Here is a 26,343-nt window from a genome sequence, read left to right as displayed (position 1 = left end):
AAGTTTTCTCGTGGTTCTCCTATTCTCCCTGTTACCCATAACACAGATGGTCTGCTGAACACACTAGGAACAAGACCTGTCTCTGGGAATCAGGGAGTCTGAGTGAGAGTGCTTCCTTTGTCTGGATGACCACCAGGACACAGGAGATATCTCACAAGCTGCCTACTCTGTGGCATAGAGGCAGTGACCTGCTCTCCAAACAGTGACTGTCAGAGGGTCCTTCCACTTCTGTAGGGCTCTTGAGAACTGCTCTGAAGCATGCATAATACTGGCTGAGAATGACTCAGAAAAGGCAGCACAATCACACCTGGGGAATTCAATGAATTCAATGAACCTTGTGATTTGTAGTCTAATTTCTTATTGATTAGCAAATTTAACTTTCTAATAATTAGAAATGAAATAAATTCCGGAGTGACAGGGAAGCTGGGCTTGATGGCCCAAGCCTGTCTTCCCAGCTACCTGGGAGGCACAGGCAGAAGGATCACCATCTGGGCCAGCTCCAAGCAAAAAAGGTATTTTCCTACCTGAAAAATAGCTAAAGAAAAGAAAAAGGTTTAGGGGTATAACTCAAGTGGTAGAGCGTCTGCCTAGCAAGCCTGGGGCCCTGAGTTCAACACCCCAAAAAAGAGTGACAGGGAAGAAGACAGATGGGATGTAAGAAGAAGACATATTTTCTATTTTTCAGTGATTATGAAAGAAATGCTTGCCATTTAGGAAAATTTGGACAATGCAGAATAGAAAAAAAACTAATGTGCTGGAACACTCTACTCCTATTCTGTCTCATAAACCATACCCCTGTGGGATGTGCTTCCTGGAGTCCTTGCCATGCCAGCTATCTTCAAATGGTTGTGATTAGCAGCCTTACAAAAATGTTTGGGTTCTGTTTTCTTTTTTCAATAGAACATTATAAACTTTTTGTTTTAGGTAAACACATTTTCAATGAGAGCATAATAGCTCATTTCAGATACTGCCTAAATTCTTCGGTCATGGCAACTTTGTTTGATATTAGGTTGTTCCTTTTGCGTGTCAGTATATATGTGTTTATAATGAAGAATCTTGTGGTTAAGATGAAAAGAAAGGAAAATGTTGGTAAGTCTGGCTTGGTCTGTACCTGACATATTTCACCCTTGGAGGTGGCCAGTGGCTGCCCAGCAGAGAGAAGCCACACCAGAATGAGTGATGAAGCTTCACGTGGGAAAAGGACAAACTAGCAGGCATGGGCTGTGGTCAAGGGTCAGGAAGGAAGGAAGGGGAGCCAAGGCCCAGACCCATGAGGGTTGGTGAAGGAAAAGAACAGTCAACCAAGTACCCATGAGGGAAAGACAGATACCCCTGAAGCCCCAGAACTCACTCACCAGTCATTCCCACGATGGACACAGGGCCCATGCGCTGCCCCTCATGGATCCCATACAGGTGCATCTTGTACTTGTGCCTGGGCTCCAGTTTCCCTACAGTGAGCTCTCTCTCCTCACCATGTACACGCACCACCTGGGGCTGCCCATCCCTGTCCTTGAATTGGACAGTGAAGAAGTCAAAGTGGCCCTGGGGGACAGTCCAGGAGAGGCTCAGGGAGTCTGGGGAGGATCCTGTCACTGTCAGCTCGCCCAGGAGTGGCTCGTTGGAGGTCTCCGGGGCCTCTGTGCTGGGATCTGTGGGACTGGGAGTCTCTTCCTCTGCAGCTGAGAATGAAGACAGAGAGGGTGAGGCAGGGGCCCCAGCAGATGTCCTTAGGTCTTGGGGAGAGGGATAGAGAAGCCATGGCCATGGGGGTCCTGAGGTCAATTCTGAGAAGCCGACCCTTGGGGCCCTGTGGTCCTGCTTGGCTGACAGCTGGCAAAAGTGCCCAAGCCCCCAGGTCAGCTGGGAGGAACACAGATAGCTAGCAGCACAGCAAAGGCCCTGATGGTTCCTCCCTGCCCAGAGGGACAGAGGTCAACACCAGAGCAAGGCATATAAAGGCCACAGCCAGAAGCAGGCCTGTAGGTACTGACCAAACTCCGGTCAGTCACCATTGCCTGCTCACTCGCCACCAAAGAGCAAGAGGATCCCCTTCTCACTGGGTCCCACCCTGGGGCTCCCACTGCCCACTCACCTGTCATCCCAATGGCAGACTCAGGGCCCACACGCTGACCACTGTGGAAGCCGTACAGGTTCATCTTGTACTTGTGGTCTGCCTCCAGGCCTGAGATGGTGACCTGGTCCTCATGCCCTGGCACCCGCACCACCTTGGGCTGCCCGTCCCCGTTCTTGTACTGGACCAGGAAGTGGTCAAATTGTCCTTCGGGGATTGTCCAGGAGAGGCTCAGGGAGTCAGGGGTGGTGTCTGTCACAGTCAGCTTCCCTAGCCGTGGCTTCAGACGAGGGGCATCAGTGGGTTGCTCTTCGTGGGCTGGGAAGAGGATGTAAACAGAATTGTTTCTATTGCTGGAAAAAACTGTTGAAGGCCCAGCTTCTAGGCTCTATTTCTGTTTTTATGTAGCAAAGTCCTGTGGCATCCTTACCATTTTCAAACATGCCAGGAAGCCTCCTACCTCAGGACTATTTCTTCTGCCTGAATGTTCTTTCCTCAGATGTCTGCATGGCTCATGCCTACTTTCCTTTTAAGTCTTTGCTCAAGTATCACCTTCTTTGGGTGGGGGAGGGGGTTTCTTTGATCTCCCTATTTAAAATTTCAGTTCTTTCAATTGCAACATACTTTCCTTTTTTGGACCTGATTCCAGCAATGAATTGCAAAATAACCATTAGTGGCTCACACCTATTATCCTAGCTTTGTGGGAGGCAGAGATCTGGAGGATGGTGATTCACTTTGGCAAGCTCAGAGAAAAATTTAGCAAGAACCCATCTCAAAAACAAGCTGGGTGGGCACTGTGGCTCAGCCTGTAATCCTAGCTACTTGGGAGGCAGAGATCAGAAGGGTCATGGTTACAGGCCAGCCCTGGAAAAAAATTTTTGAGACTCTATCTTAACTAATGGCTAGGCATGATGGCATGTGCCTATTATCTCAGCTACTGGGGGAATCACAAATAGGTGGTTCCTGATCCAGGCTGGCCTTGGCATAAAGCAAGACCCTATCTCAAAAATAACCACCTCAAAAGGCTTGCAAGTTGCTGAAGTGCAAGGCCCTGAGTTTGACCCTCCCTCAGGTACCGGTTATAAAAATCAAGCAAAAAAACAGAGAAACAAAGAAAAAAAACGAACAGAAAACAAGCCAGGATTGTGGTCCAGTTACACGGGGGCCAAGGACAACAGTCCAGGCCAGCCTGAGGCAAAACACAACACCTTATCTAAAAAAAAAAAACAAAAAAAACAAAAAAAACATATATATATATATATATATATATATATATATATATATATATATATATATATATAATAATAACCTAAAGCAAAAAGGGCTGGAGGTGTGGCTTAAGCAGCACAGCCCTTGCCTAGAGAGTGCAAGACAGCCCTGAGTTCAAGCTCCAGTATTGCCAAACAAACAAAAACTGCAGTGGAGGGACAGGTGTGTAATCCCAGCCCTCGCAAGGCTGAGACAGAAAGATTTTGAGTTTGAAGCCAGCCTGGCTACATAATGGAGATCCTGTCTCAAAAGAACAACAAAATAAAATAAATACAACAGTGGTGCATTCATACAATGGAATAATACTGTCAATAAAAAAATAATGTGGGGAAGGGGGATAAAAGAGAATGATGGAGGGGTGAATCCAACTATGCTATATTGTAAGAATTTCTGTAAATGTCACAATGTACCCCCAGTACAACAATAATATGGTAATATCACACATGGATAAATGTCAAAAACATCATGCTCCGTGAAAGAAGCCAGACACAGAAGAACAGGAGTTACATAATTCTATTTATATGAAATGTCCAGGAAAGGCAAATCTAGAGACAGAGTAGATGAGTGGTGTTGTAGGGCTGGGGATGGGAATGGATCTGGGCCTCAGGCTTCTTTTGAAAGTGATGGAAAAGTTCTAAAATTGGATTGTGGTGATAGTTGCACACAAGGTAAATATACTAAAATGGGTAAGTTGTACACTTAAGACAGGTGAATTTTACATCACATAAAATTATACAAAAATAAAGACATTAAAAAGAGTTCTTCAATGAGCACAGAGCCTTGTACATGCTAGGCAAGCACTACCACTGGCTACAACACCAGCCCATAAAAATAGCCTTTTTAAAAAGAGAAGGGAGAACAGGACAGGGCCGGGCTAGCAGATCAGGTAGAAGTTGATACTCCATTGAAGCAGGGTGATGAGTACATGGAAATCATTATGTTGTTCTTTCTCCTTGAAATTGTCTTTAATAAATATGTTGGAAGGAATTAGTAAATATTGCACAGAATTTGTCTCAATCACACACACACACAAAAATTCTCTATAGACTTCCTGGGGGAAGTAGAGAGCCACAAACCAGGCAGTAAAATATTGCCTTAGAGGCCTCAATCCCCAGCGGCCATGCCCAGGAAGGTATGGCCCCATAACAACTGTCCTGAGGTGTTGGAGGACAGTGGGTGGGTTAGACTCTTGGGGGCTTTGGGGTCCTGGGTCTCTAGTAGAGGAAATGATGGAGGCTCCACTTCCCGGGACCCAATCAAGAGGGCCCTTTAGCCCTCACTCACCGGTCATTCCCATGGTGGACACGGGGCCCACGCGATGCCCCTGGTGGATCCCATACAGGTGCATCTTGTACTTGCGGCCTGGTTCCAGGTCCCTTACAGTGGCCTCCCTCTCCTCGCTTCGGACATGCACCACCTGGGGCTGCCCATCACTGTCCTTGTACTGGACAGTGAAGGAGTCAAAGTGACCCTGGGGGACAGTCCAGGAGAGGCTCAGGGAGTCTGGGGAGGATCCTGTCACTGTCAGTTCCCCTAGGAGTGGCTCCTCTGGGCGCTCTGAAGCCTCTGTGCTGGGTTCTGTGGGGCTAGGGGTTTCTTCCTCTGTAACTGAGAAGGGGACAGAGAGGGTTAGTCAAGGGCTCCAGCAGATGTCCTCGTGTCTTGTGGATGGAGAAGCTATGGGCACAGGGGTTCCGAGGTGAGAGACATGCCCCTGGGGCCTGATGGTTCTGCATGGCTGATAACTGACAAAAGTGCCTAAACCCCCAGGTCAGCTTGGGGAAACTCAGACAGCCAGCAGCACAGCAAGGGCCTTGACGGCTCCTTCCTGCCGAGAGACACAGAGGTCAACCCCAAAGTGTAAGGTATACAGGGGCCACAGTCACAGCCATAAGCAAGCCTGTGGGTACTGACCAATATTCAGCCACCATTGCCTGCCTGTCCCAAAGATCAAGAGGGTCCCCTTTCCACTAGGTCCCACCCTGGGTCTCCTACTGTCCACTCACCTGTCATTCCAATGGCAGACACAGGACCCATGCGCTGGCCACTGTGGAAGCCGTACAGGTTCATCTTGTACTTATGACCTGGCTCCAGACCTGAGATAGTGACCTGGTCCTCGTGCCCTGGTACCCGAACCACCTTGGGCTGCCCGTCCCCATTCTTGTGCTGGATCAGGAAGTGGTCAAACTGTCCCTCAGGGATTGTCCAGGAGAGGCTCAGGGAGTCAGGGGTGGCATCTGTCACTGTCAGCTTCCCCAGGCGTGGTCTAGGGGGAGGCTCTGGGGTTGTGGTAGGTGGTTCTGAGGGCTCATCCTCCTCGTCCAAAGGTACTGAACATGGAGAGAGAGAAAAGTTTGAGACAGGGGCTGTGACTATGGGTCCTTTGCTCCCCTCTGGAACTTCCCACATATGTGGAGAAAAGCAGTGTCAGAATTCCTTTCACTTACCTGTCAGGGCCTCAATTTGGGCAGGACCCACACGCTGCCCATCTTTAAAACCATACAGGGTCACCAGGTATCTGTGGTCAGATTCCAGGCCAGTGAGGGTGATGTCACTCTGGTCGCCTTCTATGCTGACCACTTTGGGTTGCCCCTCTCTATCTGTGTACTGGACCTCGAAGGAGTCAAATTCTCCTTCAGTCACCATCCAGGAGAGGCGAAGGCTATGCGGTGTGGTCTCCTCTACCGTCAGCTCTCCCAGGTGTGGCAGAGCCCCTGGAGGGATTGGGCTTTAGTTATATCCATGGCAGCTGGTTCAAAGAGGCAGGTAGAGATGAGTGACTGGTCTGTCACTCAATGAATATTCTCCAGAGAGGGGAGAGAGGGAGGCAAGAGATCAGTAGTAAGAGGGTCAGCTTTTATACACGTGGGTGAATTTCAAAAACATTACGGGAAGTGCAAGGATCCAAACAGAAGACACAATATATTGTTTGAGTCTGTTAAATAAAATGCAAAAAAAAGGGCAAAGCTACAATGACAGAAAGCAGGTAAGTCACTGTCAGGGGTTGGGGCTGGGGAACTGGTTACAAAAGGGCACAAAGAAACTTATCAGGTAGATGGGAATATTTTATAACTCCCTTGTGGCAATGGTTCATACCATTTGTAAATTATGCCTCAGGAAGCTGGTCCCTTCCCCCAAAAGAAGGGAAACCAGAAGCTCAGAGACCTCATGTATTAGTCAGACAGGGAGAGCCAGAAGGGAAGGAGGCACAGGGTGTTCTGACCACCACCACACTCACCAGTCATGACAATGGCAGAGAGGGGACCCACACGCTTTCTATTGTGCAACCCATAGAGCAGCAGCTTATATCTGCGGGCAGCAACTAGGCCAGAGATGCTGACTTCCCTGAGGCTTCCTTCCACAGGCACCACCTGGGGCTGTCCATCAATGTCCTTGTACTGGACTGCGAAGGAGTCAAACTGGCCCTCAGGGACTGTCCACGAGAGGCTCACAGAATCTTGGGTCACGCTGGTCACCTGCAGCTCCTCCCCAAGTCGGGGTTTTGGTGGATGGTCCACAGGACCCAGGTTCTCTGAGATAGCAACGGGGGCAAGAAATGGCTGATCTGTTTCTGGAAGGTTTATGATCTCAAAGGGCAGGATAGACCAGTAAGTGACCACCTGCTTCCCTGGGCCTCAGAGGAGCAGAGCAGTTACCTGTAGGGAATAATTCCTACCTGTGGTGCCATCTGCAGTAAGGGGGCCAATGCGTTTCTTGCCCAGGAGGCCATAAAGAAGGAATCTGTATCTGCGGCCAGAGTCCAGGGGGGCGATGGTGGCTGAGCGCTCATTGCCCTCCACAGGCACCACCTGGGGCCCATTCTTGTCCTTGAACTGGACTACGAAAGAGTCAAAGTGGCCCTCGGGGACTGTCCAGGAGAGGCGCAGGGAATCTGTGGTAGGGTCTGTCACCCACAGTTCTCCGAGGCGGGGTGGGGCCCCTGGACTGGCATCAGTTGGGGCAGCTGACAGAGAGGAAAGGTTCTTGTGTTTATTTTTTCCAAAATGATTTTTTGACTGCCTCCCGCTAGGGCTGGAAAAGCCCAGAACTGTCCAAATAGTCAGTGCTTTGCTAAATATTTCCATTACACTCCATCTTTGTCACCATCTCCAACTGGCCTGTGACTCTCTCTACATTCAACATTGGGATCAACGTTGGGAGGGGGCTTCTGCCATGAGTCATTGCTGAGAAGAAATTCCCCAGCTTCCCTCTTCAGTGTATCCCTCTTGCCGACCAGACTCTTCTCATCTCTTAAGAGACTCTTTCCCCAGCAGGGCACAGCTTATTTTGGACTTTGTCTCTGTCTAGAGACAGAGCCCCCACTTTGTGATCTAACTAGCCTGAGGAAATCTGAGGGGCACAGGCTCCCTGATGAGGGCATACAGCAGGCAGAAGAGGCAGAATGTTCTGATGTGTGTGTGGTAGAATTTTCTCATTTTGCTTCCATTCCCTTTTTCATGCTATACCAGCTGCACTTGGGAGAACTGACTCCCACAGGGCCTGGTGGAGGAGTATGGCTATGGCTGCCCACACCATGTATGTTATGGAGGCTGGGGGTAAAGAGGGGGAGCTCAGACAAGGAAGGGATCTGATGTATGCCAAAGAAGCCATCCCAGGCCTGGGAAAGAGCTGGCCTGCTGCCTTTCTGGACAGCAAAGCCACTGACGGCATTATTATTGCGAGAGGTTTCTGGCAACAGGGAGCCCCCAGGGGCAAGGGGGGGCCTGGACTGAACCACAAGAAAGGACACAGCTGAGCCAGGCTCCTCTATCTCCCAGGAAGGGGACCTCTACCAGAGGGAGATGTGAAGCTAAGTAAGAAAGAGATAGAATGGAGTCAGAGCAGAGGGCAAAATTCTGAGGTGGCAATGAGGCCACAAGACTCAGGAGGTGGGAGGGGTTCCTGGCCACCTTCATTCCTCTCCCAGCAGCCCCAGTCTCCCATGGTCCATCTTCCAGGAAGGGGCTTCCTCATTCAAGAGAAGTACAAATGATAAGAGAGGAATAGACCCAAGAACTGGCCCCATTGCCCTGATCCTTGTCTGCTTCAGACAATGTGGCTTTTCAAATCAAACAGAAAAGGTGGTGGACAGAAGGGAGCTCTAACAATGGGGGGAAGGCTGGGGCTCAGGCTCAATTGCAAGAGGCCCCTCTCACCTGTCTTTGCCTCCACAGAGACTGGGCTACGTCGTTTTCCATCCTGAATCCCAAAGAGTAGGAACTTGTACTTGCGGGCGGGCTCCAGGCCAGGGATAGTGACCTCGTGCTGGTCTGCTGCCACTGGTACCACCTGAGGCTGCCCGTCCCTATCCTTGTACTGAACCATGAAGGAGTCAAATTCACCCTCACGGACTATCCACGAGAGGCCCACAGAGTCTGGGGTCACATTTGTCACTGTCAGATCTCCCAGGTGTGGCTCCAATGGGGGTGGCTCCAGTGGGGCCTTGGAAGCTTCAGTGGCTGGGGCTGGTGGGAGGGGATCTAAGATCAGAAGACAAAGAACATGCCTGAGATCTGTGAGGGGAGAACTCCTGGGCTCTCTGCTTGCCCCAAGGGGGCTGGGAACGGAAAGTTGTGTGTTTTCAATGACCTCTAATGAAATATAGCATTTCCTCCAGTGATCAATACAGGAATCCAACCACTGTAGTATTAGCATTACTTGTGACTGTCACCAATAGAAAGCAGAGATATTTGCACATCACTTTGGGGTTAATTCAGAAACTTTAAAATACTACTTAATACTCATCACTATTTCTAAATGTGGTAGCTTATTAAACCAAGGCTTGTTATCTAATGAGCTAATAACAAGTCCAGTATTACCAAATTTGAGTTTTTAAGAAGTACTTGACAACTGTACATTTGTCTCTTAGCATCCACAGGGGATTGCTTCCAGGATCCTCCCTGGATACTAAAATCCAAGGATGCTCAAGTACCTTATGTAAAATGCTGAAGTATTTGCATCTATATTACCTATCCACACTCTCTGGAACACTTCAAATCATGTCTAGATTATTCATAATACTTAAAGCCACGTAAATGCTGTTTAAATAGTTGAAAACTGTATTGTTTATAAGTAAAAAGTCTGTATATATTAGGTAAGACATATTTTTAAATATTTTCTATCTACAGCTGGTTGTGAAATCTGTATGACTGGTATCCTTTGTATCCTTATATATTTTATTTTCTATATTTTAAAACATTGCTCTGGGCTGGGCGCCGGTGGCTCACTCCTGTAATCCTGGCTACTTGGGAGGCAGAGATCAGGAGAATCATGGCTCAAAGCCAGCCTGGGCAAATAGTTCCCAAGACCCTATCTCAAAAAACCCACACAAAACAGGTTTGGTGGAGTGGCTCAAGTGGTAGAGTGTCTTGACACCTTGAGTTCAAACCCCAGTATTGTAAAAAACAAAACAAAAAAACCTCAAAAAACAAAACAAACAAGCCATTGCCCTGAGAGGGGATAGGGATTTCTTCAGATGTCTTGGTGTAAAAACCATGGTAAATGAATGCCCAGGATGCCACAAAGAGTGGGAGGGAGCCAGGAGCCAAGGGTGAGGGCCATCTCATGGAGGGACAAAAACTGGCATGGCCCAGAAGGGAATGTGACTCAGGCCAGGCAGCAGGGACCTCTGAGAATAGACGCAAGGATGTATGTTTCTCAGTGCCAATGAAAAAGGGCAGAAGGAGGAGGTGGCAGTTGTGTCCAAGTCACAGAAAGACTATAAAGAGAAGGGGAAGAAATGGATAGATGGGGGGAGGGGCGACTGGATTTAGGACAAATGGAAGGTTGACTTTCCATGTGAGTGAGGGGGTAGAGATAGGGAAGTCACTGGAGAGTGGGAACATTCCAGCCCTGGGCAGAAGCCAAGGAGTTGGAAACAGACTAAGATGTTTGTGAGTCTGGGAAGGGACCTGCAGGGTCACTGAGGAGGTCCTGAGGGGTCTAGCTCCTCCGTGAAGGCTGGTGGTGCCCAGGCAGGGCTGGAAGAAGGGTCTTCGGAAGGCAATCTGGGTAACCAGAGATGGAGGCTGCCTTGCCACTCACTTACCAGTCATGGCTACCACAGAGAGGGGGCCCACATGCTTCCCGCCATGTAACCCGTAGAAGTTCATCTTGTATTTTCTTGCAGGCTCCAGGTTGGAAACAGTGACTTCAAGCTGATCTGCAGCCACAGGCACCTCCTGGGGCTGTCCATCCCTGTCCATGTACTGAACCATGAAGGAGTCAAATTCGCCCTCAGGGACCGTCCATGAGAGGCTCACGGAACTGGGAGTCACACCCCTCACTGTCAGCTCCCCCAGGCGTGGCTCCAGTGGGGGCTCGGTGGCTGGAGGGCTCTCTTCTTCTGATTGCAGGGACAGATATGGTATGAGATTGTTAGAAAAGGGCCTCTTTTCCCTTGGTAGTAATTATCTGCTGATTTATACACCCATGGAGTGGTTTTGATGTAAAATTACATTGATCAGTCAATATCTATTTGGCCATTCTTCACCAAGTCCCTGACAGGTGTGAGGCTGTGCTTGCTGGGGGAACCAGAAAGTGGCTGAAATTCCATCTATATGTTAGTGATTCTAGATTTATACCCCGACAGATCTCTCTGTGACTTCCAGATTCATGTTTTCTCAACATCTTCCTTAGATTCCTAACTGGTATCTCAAACTCAAGTCCAAAACTGAGTTCCTGAGCTTCCTGGCAGCACCTCCACCTCAGTAAAATTATAGCCTCATTCTTCAGCTACTCAGGTCGAAATCCTTGGAGTCATCCCTGGATCCCTTCTTACATCCCACATGGCCCTATGGGTCAGTCCTGTTGTCACAGTCACATCCTTGGAATCTGGCCTCTCATCCCCACCCCACCACTGTTGTCTCCAAGCTCCACGAACTCTTACTTGGTCATCAGTCTCCCTGTAACCTTTCTTCAGCCCTCATCACCTTTGATGTGCTGGATCTGAAGCCAGAGGGGTCCTATTACCACATTACTCAGAACCTCTCCCCAAAGTGGCTCCCTTCTCACCCAAAGCAAAAGCCAAGTCCTCTGCTACCTGCCCTCCTCCCACTCCACTCCAAACCATGCTGCATTCCCACTGTCTCAGATACTCAGTGTCCCTTTCCATTGCAGGGTCTGTATTTGCTCCTCCCTCTGCCTGGGACACTCTTCCCCCAAAGACCTATATGGCTTTCTTCTCACCTTCTTCAGGTCTTTCCTCAGACACTGTGTTCCGAACTAGTCCCTCACCATCTCACCTACTGGTCTTTGCTTTCCTCCACAGCTCATGTCCCCATTACATAACTTTTTGCCTGCCTATGAAGAATGTGAGCTCCACAGACAGGAGCTTTGCATCATTCACTGCTGTGTCCCAGTGTCTGGCACACAGTGGATTCTCAGAATGTTTGTTAAATACACAAGTGGAAGCTAGGTGTGGTGGGTCATGCCCATTATTCCACCATTCAGGATGCTGAGGCAGAAGGCTTTCAACTTTTAGGCCAGCTTGAGCTACAAATGGAGATCCTTTCTCAAAAAACAAAAACAAGGGCTCGGGCGTGGCTCAAGTGGTAAAGTACCTGCTTAGCAAGTGAAAGGCCCTGAATTCAAACCCCAATACCACTCCTTGCAAAAAAAAAAAAAAAAAAAAAAAAAAGAGAGCATTGTGAGACAGAAAATAAGGTCTGGGGCTGAGGGCATGACTCAAATGGTAGAGGTCCCTCCTAGCAAGCTCAAACCTCAGTACTGCCAAAACAAAACAAAACAAAACATGAGCGGTTTGCAGGTCTGGCCAGGAAGGCTGAGCAAGGACCTTCTGGGCCATGCTCCCCCCAGAGAGAGGGATGTGACCAAACTGGAAGGTGGTCCTAGGGGCACAATTGCAGAGGGAGTGGCTGGAGCTCCCAAGATCTTGTTTTTCTGACTTCTGTGGAAGAGTGAGACTAGACTCCAGACAGGTAAAACCTGCCTAAAATGAGCTGGTGACCAGGCCTCAGACATACCAAAATGAGTCTGGGTGGGAAGGGCAGGGACCACAGTGACCACCTGTACTAAACATCTACTATGTACAATTACCAGGCCTGGCATTTCCTTTTATTTCATTTGCCTCCTAACTTTATTAGTTCCTACCTACCCATTTCCTGCTCCCTTTTGGCCTTTCTGTACTTCTTTCCAGGAAGGAGAGAAACTGCTCTCATCAGCAAGCCTGATTGTTGGTCGTTTGGTTTAAGTGGAAAAGGTGAGATTGTAACTATTCATGAGCATGACAGTCCCCATACTGCATTGGGATAGTCCCTTTCCAGTTTAACAGCATTGCTAATTAGCTGCATGTGTTCCTTCTCCTGACAACAGAACAGCAAGTGCTGTGGGCAGTTATCCACTCAGCAGGCTTCAGTACTCCAGCACCTTGCTACCTTGACAATGAACATTTAGGCTTGTTCCTTCCTTAAAGGGCTACTTCCATTTTACCTAGGACACATAAAATACATGTTGCAAAGTATCTAGCACCACAGCACAGTGATCTCTCTACAGGAGGGTCTGAGCAAAAGTCAGGTGAGCTGAGAACACGCGAGGCACATTCCAACACCACTATGCATCCTATGAAAGGTGGGTGGCATGTGCTTCATCTTAAAGATGAGGAAGCTGAGATTCCAAGAGCAGGTAACGTTTTCATGATCACAGCTTAAGAATAGGGGAAGCCAGGAACAGAACTCAGTTTGGCAGATTCTAAAACCCAATTTTTCCCCATTGTGCCACTTCAGTGTCTGACAGAGCCCATCCTTAGCTGGGGACCAGAGACAGGGCTACACAGAGCCCGGTGTAGCTGCCTGGAACAGAAGGACAGACCTTGGTAGACTGTTCTAAACCTGGCATGAGCCTCTACTCTACTACCTCAGGCCACAATGAGGAGAATTAAAAGTAGCATTCCCTTTACCTTCTTCTCAGTGCTGACTGAAGCAAAGAAAAGAAGCTGGAAGTGGAAGGCTCTAGAAACTAAGTCAACCAAATCAGTATGAAGTTGAGCTTTGTGGAAGTACAGAAACCACATTTTAGAAACTGGTCTGTTTCTCTACCTTTCTGTTTTTTAATCTTTTCCCTTATAGTAAAAGTTGCTTTTGAAAAAGACATGCCTTTGTTTCAGTGAACAAAGGGAAAAAGAACTATCTCTTACAGTGACCAAGATGAGCAGGTCAGCAGGAAGGCCCCTAAGGTACTGCTGCCCATTCAACCTCTTAGACTAAGGCTCTGGAGAGGAGGTGCCCAGGCAGGGTCCACTTGGTGGCCAAGGTGGTGGCCCTTTAACTGGCCCAAAGGAGGGAGCAGAAGGGATATTCTTTTTTACCCTGAAGTCACTTTCTGGATGACTGTTAAATCAAGCTTTGAACTGCACCGCTAAAGAGGCCAATGTTTGGTGTGCGTTCTGGCCAACTAAGCAGCTAAACAAACAAAATGGGACAAAGCAGACCCAGAGTAACGGTAACTATAATAGGCCATTCTTAATGCTTTATGTTGTTAACTCACTTAATCCTCAAATCATTTCTGTGAGGTAGGTGTTACCCTCATTTTATAGACAAGGACACAAAGGCATACAGAATTTAAAACTGGCACAAGGTCAAGAGGTTTGTTACAGCCCCAGCCCCCAGTGACCTGTTCTTTCTAAGTATTTTTGAGCAGGCGAAGGCCCATGGCTGCACTGCACAAGAGGGCAACTGGAAACAGGGAAGGTGGGAGTCAGCAGTGAGAGGGAATTGAACCAGACCCCAGGCCACACTCACCAGTCATTCCCACGGTGGACACGGGACCCACTCGCTGCCCCTCATGGATCCCATACAGGTGCATCTTGTACTTGTGCCGAGGCTCCAGGTTCCCCACAGTGACCTCCCTCTCCTCACCCCTGACACGGACCACCTGGGGCCGCCCATCCTTGTCCTTGTACTGGACAGTGAAGGAGTCAAAGTGGCCCTGGGGGACAGTCCAGGAGAGGCTCAGGGAGTCTGGGGAGGATCCTGTCACTATCAGCTCGCCCAGGAGTGGCTTGTTGGAGGTCTCCGGGGCCTCTGTGCTGGGTTCTGTGAGGCTGGGAGTCTCCTCTTCTGCAGCTGAGTAAAGAAGACAGAGAGATGAGGCAGGGGTCCCAGCAGATGTACTTGGATCTTGAGGAGAGGGATGGAGAAGCCATGGCCATGGGGGTTCTGAGGTCAGTTTGGAGAAGCCCACCTTTGGGGGCCAGTTGTCCTGCTTGGCTGACAGCTGACAAACCTCCCCAAGCCCTTAAATCAGCTGGGGGAAACCCAGACAGCCAACAGCATAGCAAAGGCCCCAGTGGTTCTTTCATGCCAAGGGGGACGTATTAAGTGAACACCAGGGGAAAGCATACAGGGAACACAGCCCCAGCCACAAGCTTGTAGGTGCTGGGCAATCCCTGGCCACCACTGCTTGCTCACTCATCACAAAAGAGCAAAAGGGTCCACCTTCCAGTGAGTCCCTCCCTGGGATTCCAACTGTCCACTCACCTGTCACCCCAATGGCAGACACAGGGCCCATGCGCTGGCCATTGTGGAAACCATACAGGTTCATCTTGTACTTGTGTTCTGGCTCCAGGCCCGAAATGGTGACTTCATCCTCATACCCTGGCACCCTCACCACCTTGGGCTGTCCGTCCCCATTCCTGTACTGGATCAGGAAGTGGTCAAACTGTCCCTCAGGGACAGTCCAGGTGAGGCTTAGAGAGTTGGGGGTGGCATCTGTCACTGTCAGTTCCCCCAGGCGTGGCTCCTTGGGGGGTTCCGTGCTGAGTTCTGTGAGACTAGGGGTCTCTACCACCTCTGTGGGACTGGGTGTCTCTTCCAGAATGTCTGGTGGAGCTGGGAGAAGAGATTGAGACATGCAGGTGTTAAGGGTGACTTCCTTTGCTGGTGTCATCAATGGGAACAATAAGATACATCCAGCAGATACACTTCTCAGGCAGAAGTCTCAAGGACTCATGTGGCCTTTGTTATTGACCATTCACAGTCACTTGTAGATAGAGAGGACTAAGCAGCCCCCACCCATCCTATCTGCTGGAAGGAGTGCACTGTAGTTCTGTGGGGTTTCCTCTCATGGCTGAGGAAGGCGAGATCGGAAAAGAGGATATCTCTAAAGATTCTTCCATACTGTCATTGACAGCACTAACCTCAGAAAAGCCAGGGTTGGGAAGGTTTCTTCCCACCTTGTGCCCCTTCCAGGGTGCTCTGGTGGCTCCACCCTTTTACTAGGTCAAAATCATGGCATCAGTACCTGCTGAGGCCTCTTGGGCAGTTTGCCTCTCCTTCTCCTGGAACTCTAAGGGATGAGTTGCTAAGGCAGGGCTCCAGTCGAGAGTGGAGAAAAATTCAGATGGGTGGAAGCTCAGGAGGGCCCACAGGCTGGTTCTCAAATCACACTCTCATGGGCCCCTAAATGTCTCCTGCAGTTAGGTCTCTACAGGGCTCCATGGGTGTGAGGGGACTGTTGCCCAAAGGAAGCCAGCCCTTCTGTGACCCCCTCCTTGGCCTGTGGGACTGTTGGGGACAAGAGATTGAGGATGGAGCAGGCAAGAATGAGAACCCAGTAAGGATGGGAAGGAGAGGGAGATGAGGATCAAAACAGGTTACCAGGGAATCAAGAGCAGGGAGAGAGGGTGACCACTCTTCAGCAGCAGTCCTGTTGTGCCATGGGCTACTCCAGGTGCTAAATGTACATGAACTTTTTTTTTCTTTTGAGAAGCGGGGGTCTCCTTATGTAGCCCAAGCTGGTCTCAAACATAATCCTCCTGCCTCAGCCTCCTGAGTGCTAGGATTATAGGTTTGTGCCATTATGCCAGCTTGAACTCAGTTTTCTAATAGCTCTGTGTAGTGGTCACCATTACTACCCTCATTTGACAGAAGGGACACTGGTGCACAGAGAGGTGAAGTGACTTGCACAAGGTCCCATGGACTGTAGGCTGCAAAGCGGGCACTAAGAGCCAGGCAGTTGCCTCCAGAGTCCATGCTCCCCACCACTATGGCACACTGCCTCTTGGCAAGGCTTCTCCAGCTGAAGACATGGCACCAACAGGGAATGGCTGGGGACATGGAGGAACAGGCTGGTGATACAGCTCTTTGTGTGGCTCCAAGCTGGCTAGTAGTCAGGGCCAGGAGGAGTCTTCTCCACTCGAGAATAGGCTAGGGCAACATGGTACCCTGTCCCCTGGATTTGTCACCTCTGAACAGAGCAGCAATGTGGTTAGGATGCAAGGAGTGACAGAAGCCCAGAATGATCAGGGCCCGACCAGGCAGGATGGAGGCCAGTATAAACTGTGGGGTGAGGACAGTTACTGAAGGGAAAGACTTCTGTGGGAAGGGCACCTGGGGTAGAAGAGTGAGTCGGATTCTTAGAATGGAGAAGAATGGGACCTGCTCTCAGATGTGAGGAGGCAGGGCCAAGAAGGAAATTAGCAGCTGGATGCTGGGCATGGGATGTAAAGGACAGGAGAGCAGTGGGGGAGGGAACAGGCAGAAGCTTTGGCAGAAGTGGAGCTGAGAAAGAGAAGGTGGAGGCTGAGTGAGTCCTTCTCAGAGGATTAGGGCCAGCAGGGGAGGAAGGCCTGTGGGCTCTGACTCACCCGTCTTGGCCACCACAGACACGGGCCCCACACGCTGCTTGCCACGAAGCCCAAAGAGGTTCATCTTATACTTCCGGTTGGACTCCAGGCCAGGGACAGTGACTTCATTCTCATCCCCGCTGATGGGCACTGCCTGAGGCTGCCCCTGCGCATCCTTGTACTGGACCGTGAAGGAGTCGAAGGGGCCCTGGGTCACAGTCCAGGACAGGTGCAGGGAATCCGGGGTTATATCAGTCACCATCAGCTCCCCAAGGATTGACTGGTCAGAGGTCTCGGGGTGAGGGGGCTCATTTTCTTTCTCTGGGAAACAAGGGGATTCAGTCAGGTGTCGAAATGGCAGCCTGGGATGGAGGCTTGGGGTTTGGACCTGGGTCGGGCGGGGGGAGGTCACTACTCTATTAGTGTGAGTGCTAACTCCTGTGAAGTCTGGCACAGCCAAAGTATGACACACCTTCTGGGCCTTGGGGAAATGCTGAATAGGATGGAAAGGGCCCAGCAGTGTGGGGGAGGCTGGCTGCCCCTCAGTCTGGGAGTGGAGCCAGGATGCTGGAATCAGCCATCTTGCTGGAAGGCCCCAGCTGGTTCCTGGCTGAGGGTAAGGGTACAGAGGGCAGGAACAGGTCACGTGGGGGATTAGGTGTCAGTCACTCACCAGTAGTGCCATCGGCTGTGAGGGGGCCATATCGCTTCTTGTTGGCAATCCCAAACAGAGTGAATCTGTACTTGTGGTTAGGGTCCAGCGGGGAGACAATGACTGAGCGCTCAGGCCCTTCCACAGGTACTACCTGTGGCCGTCCATTCCTGTCCCTGAATTGGACCATGAAGGAGTCGAACTGGCCCTCAGGGACAGTCCAAGAGAGGTGCAGAGAGTCTGGGGTAGGGTCTGTCACCCACAGCTTTCCCAGGCGGGGTGGGGTTCCTGGGCTGGGGTCACTCTGCGGCACTAGGGAAAGGAGGTAGAGAGATGGGAGGTCATCTTCCATATAGGAATGCTATATAAGGTTGTGCAGGCTGCTCACTGCACAAAGGTGCATGACTGAGGGAGGACAGAGGGACTGAAATCCAGCCTGTGCTCTGCTTGCCAAGCTATGTGCCCTGCCGAGGAGCCTGGCTCACCTACAAGAAGGAGTTCCTTTTTCTAACTGGTACAAAAACACTGTAGTGTGGTATAAACTCTATTCACAACCAAGGGGGAGGGGGCTCAGAAAGAGGGGGAGTTCAGCCAGGCCTTTCCACATCTCCATAACCCAGAACTTGCCCTGGTGCAACTTCCACTGCTTCAAAGTCTAACTTCTACCTCGATTCTCCACCAAGAGAGGAGTACAGATTTTGGGGTGTGTCAGTGTAGGAGAGCCTTCCACTGCTGTGCCCAGGGTCATCTTCCTCAGCACACTCACCCACCTGTCACTCCCCACCCTATGTCCCTCACTCCCAAACATGCTCCTGTCCCCAGCCCCACCATCTCCCTCCATCTTCCCTCTTTGCTCTCTGTGTCTAGCCCCGATTCCAGAAAGCAACGTCTGCTGGTGAAATGGCTCAAGTAGTAGAACACCTGCCTAGCAAACATGAGGCCCTGAGATTAATCCCAGTACTAGCAAAACAAAACAAAACAACAGAAGGCAACGTCTGCATGAGTTGTAGTCATGTCCTCACTGCCATGATCCCCCCTCCCCCAACACAGCTCCAACTTCCACTAGGCAGCTCTCATGGGCCAGCAGTGACCTGGCCATTGCTAAATCCTGTGGACACTGCTAGTCTTTGAATCACTCTTCTGGACTCAGATGATACCACTGGCCACACCCTCCTCCATAGTGTCCAGGACACCACCTTTCTCCCAGGTGCTAGTCACCTCAGGCTGCCCTGTGGGCTCTTCTTCCTCTGCTCCTGCTTCTGTTAGCTGTCCCCAGGCATCTAGGGGCCCCATCTCTTCTCCCCTCACACCCTCAGCCTGTCCACCAGCACAGACAACCCCCACACTCTTTTCCAGGCCATCTCTCTGCTCTCCACATCCATTGGGGTGGCAGCATAACTCTGAGGCACCACCACTTCTGCGGGGCAATTTCTCTGTACCTCAATTCTCCTCACCCATGAAGTAGGCATCCTTCACAGGGTTGCTTAAAGGAGTAAGTGGGATCTTACTCCCTTAGAACATCTGGAACTCGTGTGACTCAATGCATGCTTAAAAGGTGTTTAACTAAGTGTCCCACACTTTGTGGCTCTCCACTGCTGCTCCCACCTAGGGGGCAGGACTGCTACAGGAACCAGGGCCTGGGCTTCCTCACTTTCCATCCCTCACCCAGCCCCATAGCACCATCTCAACCATACCACTGTCTTGCCAGTGCTATCTGTAAGATAAATATCTAATCATGTCACTCTCCCACTTAAAACCCCTCAGGGCTTTCAAATGAGGTCCAAGCCCCTCAGCTCGCATGTGCAGCCAAAGACCAGTCCTTTAGCTCCCCACACACCCCACTCTCTAGCTGGATGAAACAGTGACATGGATTCTCCCAGGGCTACCCCCTTTGCCTATACTGCCCTCCTCATCATCTCTGCCTGCCCACACTGTTTCCCTTCAGGATTCAGTGCAGCACCATGGTCCAGTCAGCCTTCCTGGACCTTAAAGCACTGATCCAACCTCCTTTAGGATTGTGCATAGGGCAGAGATGGGAGGTGCCCGCTGTTACTCACGGATCTTGGCTTCAGCCACCAAGGGGCCATGCCTCTTCTTGCCAGTGAGTCCATACAGGACAAACTTGTACTTGCGGCCTGTTTCCAAGGATGTGATGGGAGTCGAGCGCTGGGGCCCCTCCACAGGTATCACTTGGGGCCCATCCTTATCCTTGTACTGGATCAGGAAGGAGTCAAACTCCCCCTCAGGAACCGTCCAGTGCAGGAGCAGAGAGTCAGAGGTCATGCCCATCACTGTCAGCTCACCTAGGCGTGGAGGGCCTGGGAACTTCCTAGGCTTCTCCTCATCCTTGTCTGGGATTTAAGTGCAAAAGCAAAGCATAGTGAAGTCAACCATTCCCTTGTTCCCTATCCCCTTCCCTCTTCTGAACACCTCCATATCCGTATCCTCAGTCCTCTCTGACCAACCTTCCTAGGAAACTGCATTTCCCCCTTAGCCTCTGTTCCCTCTCTTTTGACAATTTCTCCACTCCTCAAAAGGTCTTAGTTGCTCTCTACACCAGAATTTTGGGAAGAGTTTCAGGTTCCCTATGGTACTGCCCAAGAATTTCTAACCTCCCTGCTGCTGCTTCAGAAAAATCTGAAGACTCCTCCACCCACCTGAGCAGCTCTCTTTCTCCCCTTTCTCTCAGTGGTCAGCTTATGCTAGAATTGGGGTAGTCGTCTCTCTGGTCCCATAGAGAGGACCAAGGGGAATGTGAGAGTGAAGTATCCTAGGCCATGTCCTTCCACTGATCCTGCAAATGTCACCCATCTCTGAAGTACTGGTGACAGTGGAGCCTCTCAATCAAAGGAGCCTCCATCTTTAGCAAAAACTGACTGAGGATCATAGGGTCTGTCTCTGGAAGACAGACTCCCATGAAGGAGGTATTAGGGGCTGAGGGCCAGTATCCTCAGGGCTAAAGGCCTCCCCAAGCCCACCGTGAGAAATCTATGGGGCAGGATAGGAAGTGGGAGCTCCAGCCTGGAAGTGGAGGAGAGACACAAGGCAAGGAAAGCAACAGGTGGTAAGCCAAGGTCTACAGTAACTCTCCTTGGATCCCTGTCCCATCCTCTGACTTTCTCCTCCTCACTACCCACCCACCTCATTGTTCTAAGGTTCCTTCCATCTGAACTGACAAATCTTCTTCTTTGTTTTTTCCTATCTTCCAGCCCCAAACATCAGCCCTGCCTATTAAACCCAACCACATCTCTGAAATCCAATGATCCCAGCTCCCTCCTCCAATCTTAGGGCATTGGTTAAAGAAGAGTCCAGGATGTACCCATAATGCCTTGGTAGGTGATAGGAACAGAGGGATTGCCCCCAGGGGGAACCCCATGAAGTAACAGAGTGTAGGAAGCTCCAGGAGGAGGTGGGGGCACCAGAGCCTGGCGGACATCTCCTGGCAGCAGTTCTTCATGTGCCCCTGGCCACTCAGGCACCTGCAGGTGCAGCTGGAAGTGGGCAAAGGTGTCGGGCTGTGCAGTCCAGGCCACACGGAGACGCCCTGCCTCGTCTCTGCCCAGCACCCTCAACTCTCCCAGTTCCTGAGGGCGCTGAAGCACAATAGGGGCCTCTGCCCCTTGGGTCGTTGAGGGGCCTGAGGGAGGAGGCTCATCAGTGGCCTCCAGGCCAGAGGGTGAGGACCCTGGGAAGAGGGAAGGCAAAGAGAGAAAAACAGGAGAGTGAAGTATGAGAGCCAGAAAGAAATCTCCAGCTCCCAGGTCTGCCCATCAGCCTCTGAGGCTCCCCTTTTCTGTTCTTGGTTCCACCACCTCCTGGTCTGTCTATCCTCCCAACTTCCCCAACCCCCCCCCAACCCGTTCCTGAGCAGATGGGCCTGTGCTTAAAGCAGGCAATAAGATAAATAAACCCTGTCATCCCTTCCTCTCAAGGCTTCCATGACCTACAACCCCTAGAGACTTCCATGTCCCTCCCCATCAGTATCCCCAACTGGGTGGTGGTCCGCCTTCCATTAGTGTTGCAGTGAGAAGCCTGGAAGAAAGGAGAGGACAGTGGTGTTAGGGAGGGAGAGTGCAAGAGGACAGTGGGCAGTAGAAGAGAGGAAAGAAAGGGTGTGAGGGGTGTACATCCAGGTCAGGTAGCTTCTCCGCCCTATGGAAGAAGAGGTTTACCCCAGCCCACAGACTCAGAGCACCCTTTCCCCAGGCCTGGACACGGTTCCTGTGGGAGAGACCAGTTAGGAAGTGAGCCAGGTCTGAAAAAACAGCTCAAGAAGCAGTGGTTTTGTTGCTGGTGAAGCGGCTCAAGTGGTAGAGCACCTGCCTAGGAATCATGAGTTCCTGAGTTCAAAAAAAAAGAAGCAGTGGTTTTACCCCTCACTACACATGCTACCACCCCTAAGCAGTTTCATTGTGTCCCTTCAGGGTCAAGGCCAAATCGTGGGAAATAACCACAGCCCAGCCTTTAGCCACCCTCACCACAGTGAGTCAGAGTAGGATTTGCTGGTCTCAACCCCACCCCTCAAACTGCAGGGTGAATCTTTGCAGGACCCAACCCCACCGACTCCAGTGCTCTTTCCATTGCCTGGAACAGCAATGCTGGCCAAGGAGTTCAGGCAGGAACCGCGTGTAAACCAGAGAATCCCAAAGGCCAGGTTTCCCCAACTTTGGGTATTCACAGGATGATGCCGGGGCTCCGGAGAGGGGTGTCTTCCAGGGACCCTTGAGGGTGTTCTATGCTATGCGGTATCCTCAGCCTGAGGCAGGCAGGGCCTGAAGGTAGAAGGGTGTGGTGGGGGTGGCAGTCTGCGCAGCAGTGAGGCAGTGGGAGGAAACTCATGGCTGCAGCCTCCAAAGGCAGGTGACGCTCGCTCGACAGGGGATGGGTGGTCGCGCCGCCCCAACCCACGCTACCTGTGGTGGTGATGAAGGCGTAGGACTTGGAGGCCTGCCCCGCCCGCACCCCGTGGACCTCCACGTGGTAGGTGGTGCCGGGCCTGAGGTCAGGTAGGCTGACGGTGCGCGTGGTGCCGGGCACAGTCAGCTCCCCGCCGGGCCCCTCGGCGGGTGGCTGGGGACGCCAGCGCAGCACCACGCGCTCGAACTGGCCGCGGAGCCCATCGAGAGACACGAGTAGCGCGCCATCGGAAGAACTGCCCAGGACCTCAGGCTTGGGATGACGGGGCACAGCCACCACGTTGACGCCTTCGGGCGAAGGGCCATAGTTGCCCTGGCTGGAGTCCCGCTTCTTGTTGCCCGGGGAGGGGCTGGCGGTGGGGTAGGGGCGACGGGGCGGAGTTGCCGGGGAGCCTGCGGTCCGATGCCGCTTCAGGAATTCGTGGATTTGGCGCGCCACGGACGTGTAGGTCTGGTTGGCCCGCAGTGGGTAGCTGCGAGCTCGCAGGTGGCGCTCCAGGTCCTGCACCGTGCCGTGGAAGCGGCCCAGTTCGGCAGTCAGGTTGCCCCACGGCCGCCGAGGGGGCAGAGGTGGGCCGGGCCGGGGGTGCGACTCCTCCTCGCCCTCCTCTGCTGGCCTCGAGGGCCGAGGGGGCCGCGGAGGCGGAGCATCCGGGGCAGGCCGGGGACGGGGCTGGGGGGGTGGGGCTGGGGGGCGCACCTCCGGATAATTGTAGTGGCCTGGTGCTGCCGGGGGCGAAAAAGGGGAGGGGAGAGCAGGTCAGTGGCAGCTCCCCCCGCCCTGCACTCCTTGCCACCGCGGCTCCTCCCGCACCCCTCCCACCAGAGGCTTCTGTGCCCCAGCCCCACCTGGAAAGAGAGCCAGAGCAATTCATCAGACCATCCCCTCCCCCCTCCAAGCCCATCACTGTTGGTGCCCTAGAAAGAAGAGAGAAGCCAGCAGGCCGGCATCTGATGGAGAGAAGGAGCGTGGGTAAAAGGGATGTGAGCTATAGCGAAGTGGGCGTCCCCCTGTCACAGGAAAAGAGAAAGATCCGGGCATCTGTTAAGAAACCTTGAGGGTTAGTGGAAAATTACTGCTGTGAGACCCAACTCCTCTCAAACCCAATTCTAATGTTAACAGAACTGTTGATCTCTGTACCTAAGTTAGGTTAAAAACAGCCCTCTCATCTGGGTGGATCCACAGCAGCTCCTATTTACTGCTTCTAGTGCTGGGGCAATTCCTTCCATAGTCTATCCTGTAGCCTTCCTGTAGGTCCAAGTACCTGAAGGCTATGTCTCTGTCTCCTCAGAGCCCTCAGAACAGAGCAAGGCTCCAGCAGGTGCTTTGAGATAGCCACACACCAGGCCAAATGTGTTCAGAGGAGCCTATGAGCCTTAGAACTGGACACTTGAGGAGAGGACCCCCAACCAGGGCCCTTCTAAGGAAGGACAGCCATACCTGTATTGGCCCTGATGGAAGCCGGGTAACTGACTGCCCGGCCTCTCTCTGCTGTGACAGTCACCACATATTCCACGCCTGGCATCAGGTCAGTCAGCAGCGTCCCGTCTGCCTCTGGGGGAACTTCCAACCGCACCCTCTGGTTGCCAGCACTGACGTAGGACACCACAAATCGGTCAACCTCAGCCTGTGGGCGGAGCCAGCTGAGCTCCAGGGTGGTGGGTGTCACAGCTACCACGCGGAGGTCCTGCGGACCATCGATCACTAGCCAGGTTAGAGAGGAGGCTCAGGTTGGCATCTAGTTCTTCGGCCATCAGCTTTCCCTCCAACAGACTAGCCCCTGTGCAGCCCTCCCCTCTGCTTCTCAGAGACAGAGTCTCAACTACCCCTCTCAAACCCAGGTCTCTACCCAGGGACCCTCCCCCACAGCCCCAGCTCTCACTGGTGGTGATGGTCTTAGAAGCGGGAGGACCCCAGCTGGTCCCTCGAAGGGCACGGACAGTGACCTGGTAATCCTGACCCGGGGCCAATCCTCTTTGATCATAGGCTGAGGCAGAGCTGGGCACTCGAGCTGTGAACGGGGGGCTTACTCCCTCTGTCTATGAGAGAGTACCAGGTGAATCAGGGGCTGGCAGGCACTCTCATGCCTGCTGCTCAATCCCCTCTATCTCTTCTTTAACAATTCCAAACAGTGTCAACATGGAACTGTGTGAAAATTGGTCCTATACTAGTTGGGGAGCATGAGAAGAAACAGCAAAGACACCTAGAGCTTACTCCATGCTGGCCACTGATCTAGGCGCTTTACATACCTGAACTCACTTAATTCTCACAACTCTATGAGATAGGTTCTATTAGTCCCATTTTACAGATAAGGAAACAGACACAGAAGGATAACTATCTGTTTTTTTTTTTTTTTTTTTGGCAGTACAGAACCTACACCTTGAGCCACTCTACCAGTCCTTTATTGTGAAGGTGTTTTTTTGAGATAGGGTCTCCCAGAACTATTTACCCAGTCTGGCTTTGAAACTTGATCCTCATGATCCGCATGATCTCTGCCTCCTGAGTAGCTAGGATTACAGGCGTGAGCCATCAGTGCCCAGCCAGAAGGATAACTATCTTGCCAAGGTCACCACACCAAGAACATGCCAGGATTTAAGCCCAGCCAGTGTGACCCGTTTCTTTTCTCATGGGCACTCCTGGTTCATCTGCCAAAATTCCACCTGACACAGCCCAGGACTCTCTGGGCTCCCCCTGGCAACTCTGACTACTAGGACACAAGGAGACTTGTTCTTTTTAGAACAAATAAGGTAGATCAGGGATGCCCTGCAAGTTTCACTTCCCCCTTACAGTAGCTGCCTGCCCCTGGCTGCGTGATTTGGATCATGACGTTTTCCTTTAGGTACTTTTCATGTCTCTTCAGTAGGCTTGTAGGCCCCTTAAAACAAGACCTAATTGTTCAAAGTTCCATGAATATGTTTCCTGGTTGCTGATTTTGTAGCTGTCAACATGCTGGGTACTAGAGACCAAAAATATAAGACATAGTCCCTGTTGCCATTAGGTAGCTCATAACCTAGTAGCTAAGTATAGATCCCCCAACACGAATCTCTCTGCAAAGGAAGGGACTGTGAGAAAAAAACAAAAGACCCTCTCCATGTGTACATTTAAGGGAGCATGATTGTATCTGCTGGGCCCCTGCTCTGGACAGGGTCTCCTACAATGCCAGCTGCTGGAGAGGTGGGAGGGCTGGACATCTGTGAGCACTCTTATAGCCTTGCATTTAGATAGGTTGTCCAGCTAGGAAAACTGCTAAGGACTCTCTGTTCTGTTCAGCTATGTTGGCTGTGATGGGGACACCTCCATTCAGCCAACTAGGATTGGAAATTTCAGAAGGTACTCTCCTAAACCAAGAGAACTGTGGGGAAATCAACATAGTAAATACGAAAGTATAAAACCAGATGAGAAAGCCACGTGGAGATTTCTGGGCTGAGGGTGAAATAAAGCTGTGCCGGTGTTCTCTGAGTTGAAAAGTTTTCCTGGGCACACAGGACCCTGTCCCTTTTGTATTCACCCTGCTGTGAGAAACCTATGTAGGAAGCCTTGGGGTGACCTCTATTCAGTACCTGTGAAGGAAGACCTTCCCAGAATGTACCTGTCCATTAACTCCATCCCCATTCTCTCTCTCTCTTCCTCCATTTCTTCATCACACACACACACACACACACACACACACACACACACACACACACACACACACACCTTGGGGAGTAGGGCTTTTTTTTGGTGGTACTGGAGTTTAAACTTAGGGCCTCATGCTTCGTAGACGCACTCTACCACTTGAGCCATTCTGCCAGCCCAAAATTAATGGAGTATTTTTTTTTTTTTTTGGTGGTACTAGGGTTCAAACTCAGGGCC

At 51.3% G+C, this 26,343-nt stretch overlaps 1 protein-coding gene across 7 annotated transcripts in view; it reads right to left on the bottom strand.

The window, feature by feature from the left end:
• Positions 1-26,343, bottom strand: part of Tnxb (tenascin XB) — a 64,876-nt gene that overhangs the window by 21,480 nt on the left and 17,053 nt on the right. For 5 of the 7 annotated variants that reach the window (XM_074082503.1, XM_074082505.1, XM_074082507.1 and 2 more), the window contains 18 exons: positions 24,374-24,530; positions 23,932-24,195; positions 22,488-23,216; positions 20,894-21,259; positions 19,632-19,925; positions 17,596-17,886; positions 16,944-17,243; positions 14,836-15,186; positions 14,098-14,421; positions 10,389-10,685; positions 8,497-8,820; positions 7,017-7,304; positions 6,579-6,872; positions 5,788-6,054; positions 5,347-5,670; positions 4,625-4,948; positions 2,093-2,389; positions 1,356-1,679 (listed from right to left, as the gene is read on the bottom strand). In XM_074082503.1, the coding sequence (XP_073938604.1) occupies positions 1,356-1,679; positions 2,093-2,389; positions 4,625-4,948; positions 5,347-5,670; positions 5,788-6,054; positions 6,579-6,872; positions 7,017-7,304; positions 8,497-8,820; positions 10,389-10,685; positions 14,098-14,421; positions 14,836-15,186; positions 16,944-17,243; positions 17,596-17,886; positions 19,632-19,925; positions 20,894-21,259; positions 22,488-23,216; positions 23,932-24,195; positions 24,374-24,530 (5,815 nt within the window). The remainder of the gene's footprint in view (positions 1-1,355; positions 1,680-2,092; positions 2,390-4,624; positions 4,949-5,346; positions 5,671-5,787; positions 6,055-6,578; positions 6,873-7,016; positions 7,305-8,496; positions 8,821-10,388; positions 10,686-14,097; positions 14,422-14,835; positions 15,187-16,943; positions 17,244-17,595; positions 17,887-19,631; positions 19,926-20,893; positions 21,260-22,487; positions 23,217-23,931; positions 24,196-24,373; positions 24,531-26,343) is intronic. The other 2 variants (XM_074082506.1, XM_074082509.1) reach the window with 2 other exon arrangements.

This window comes from Castor canadensis, chromosome 8 (genome assembly GCF_047511655.1).
Source record: "Castor canadensis chromosome 8, mCasCan1.hap1v2, whole genome shotgun sequence".
Classification (NCBI taxonomy): domain Eukaryota; kingdom Metazoa; phylum Chordata; class Mammalia; order Rodentia; family Castoridae; genus Castor; species Castor canadensis.
This window is presented reverse-complemented; position numbering and strand designations above follow the sequence as displayed.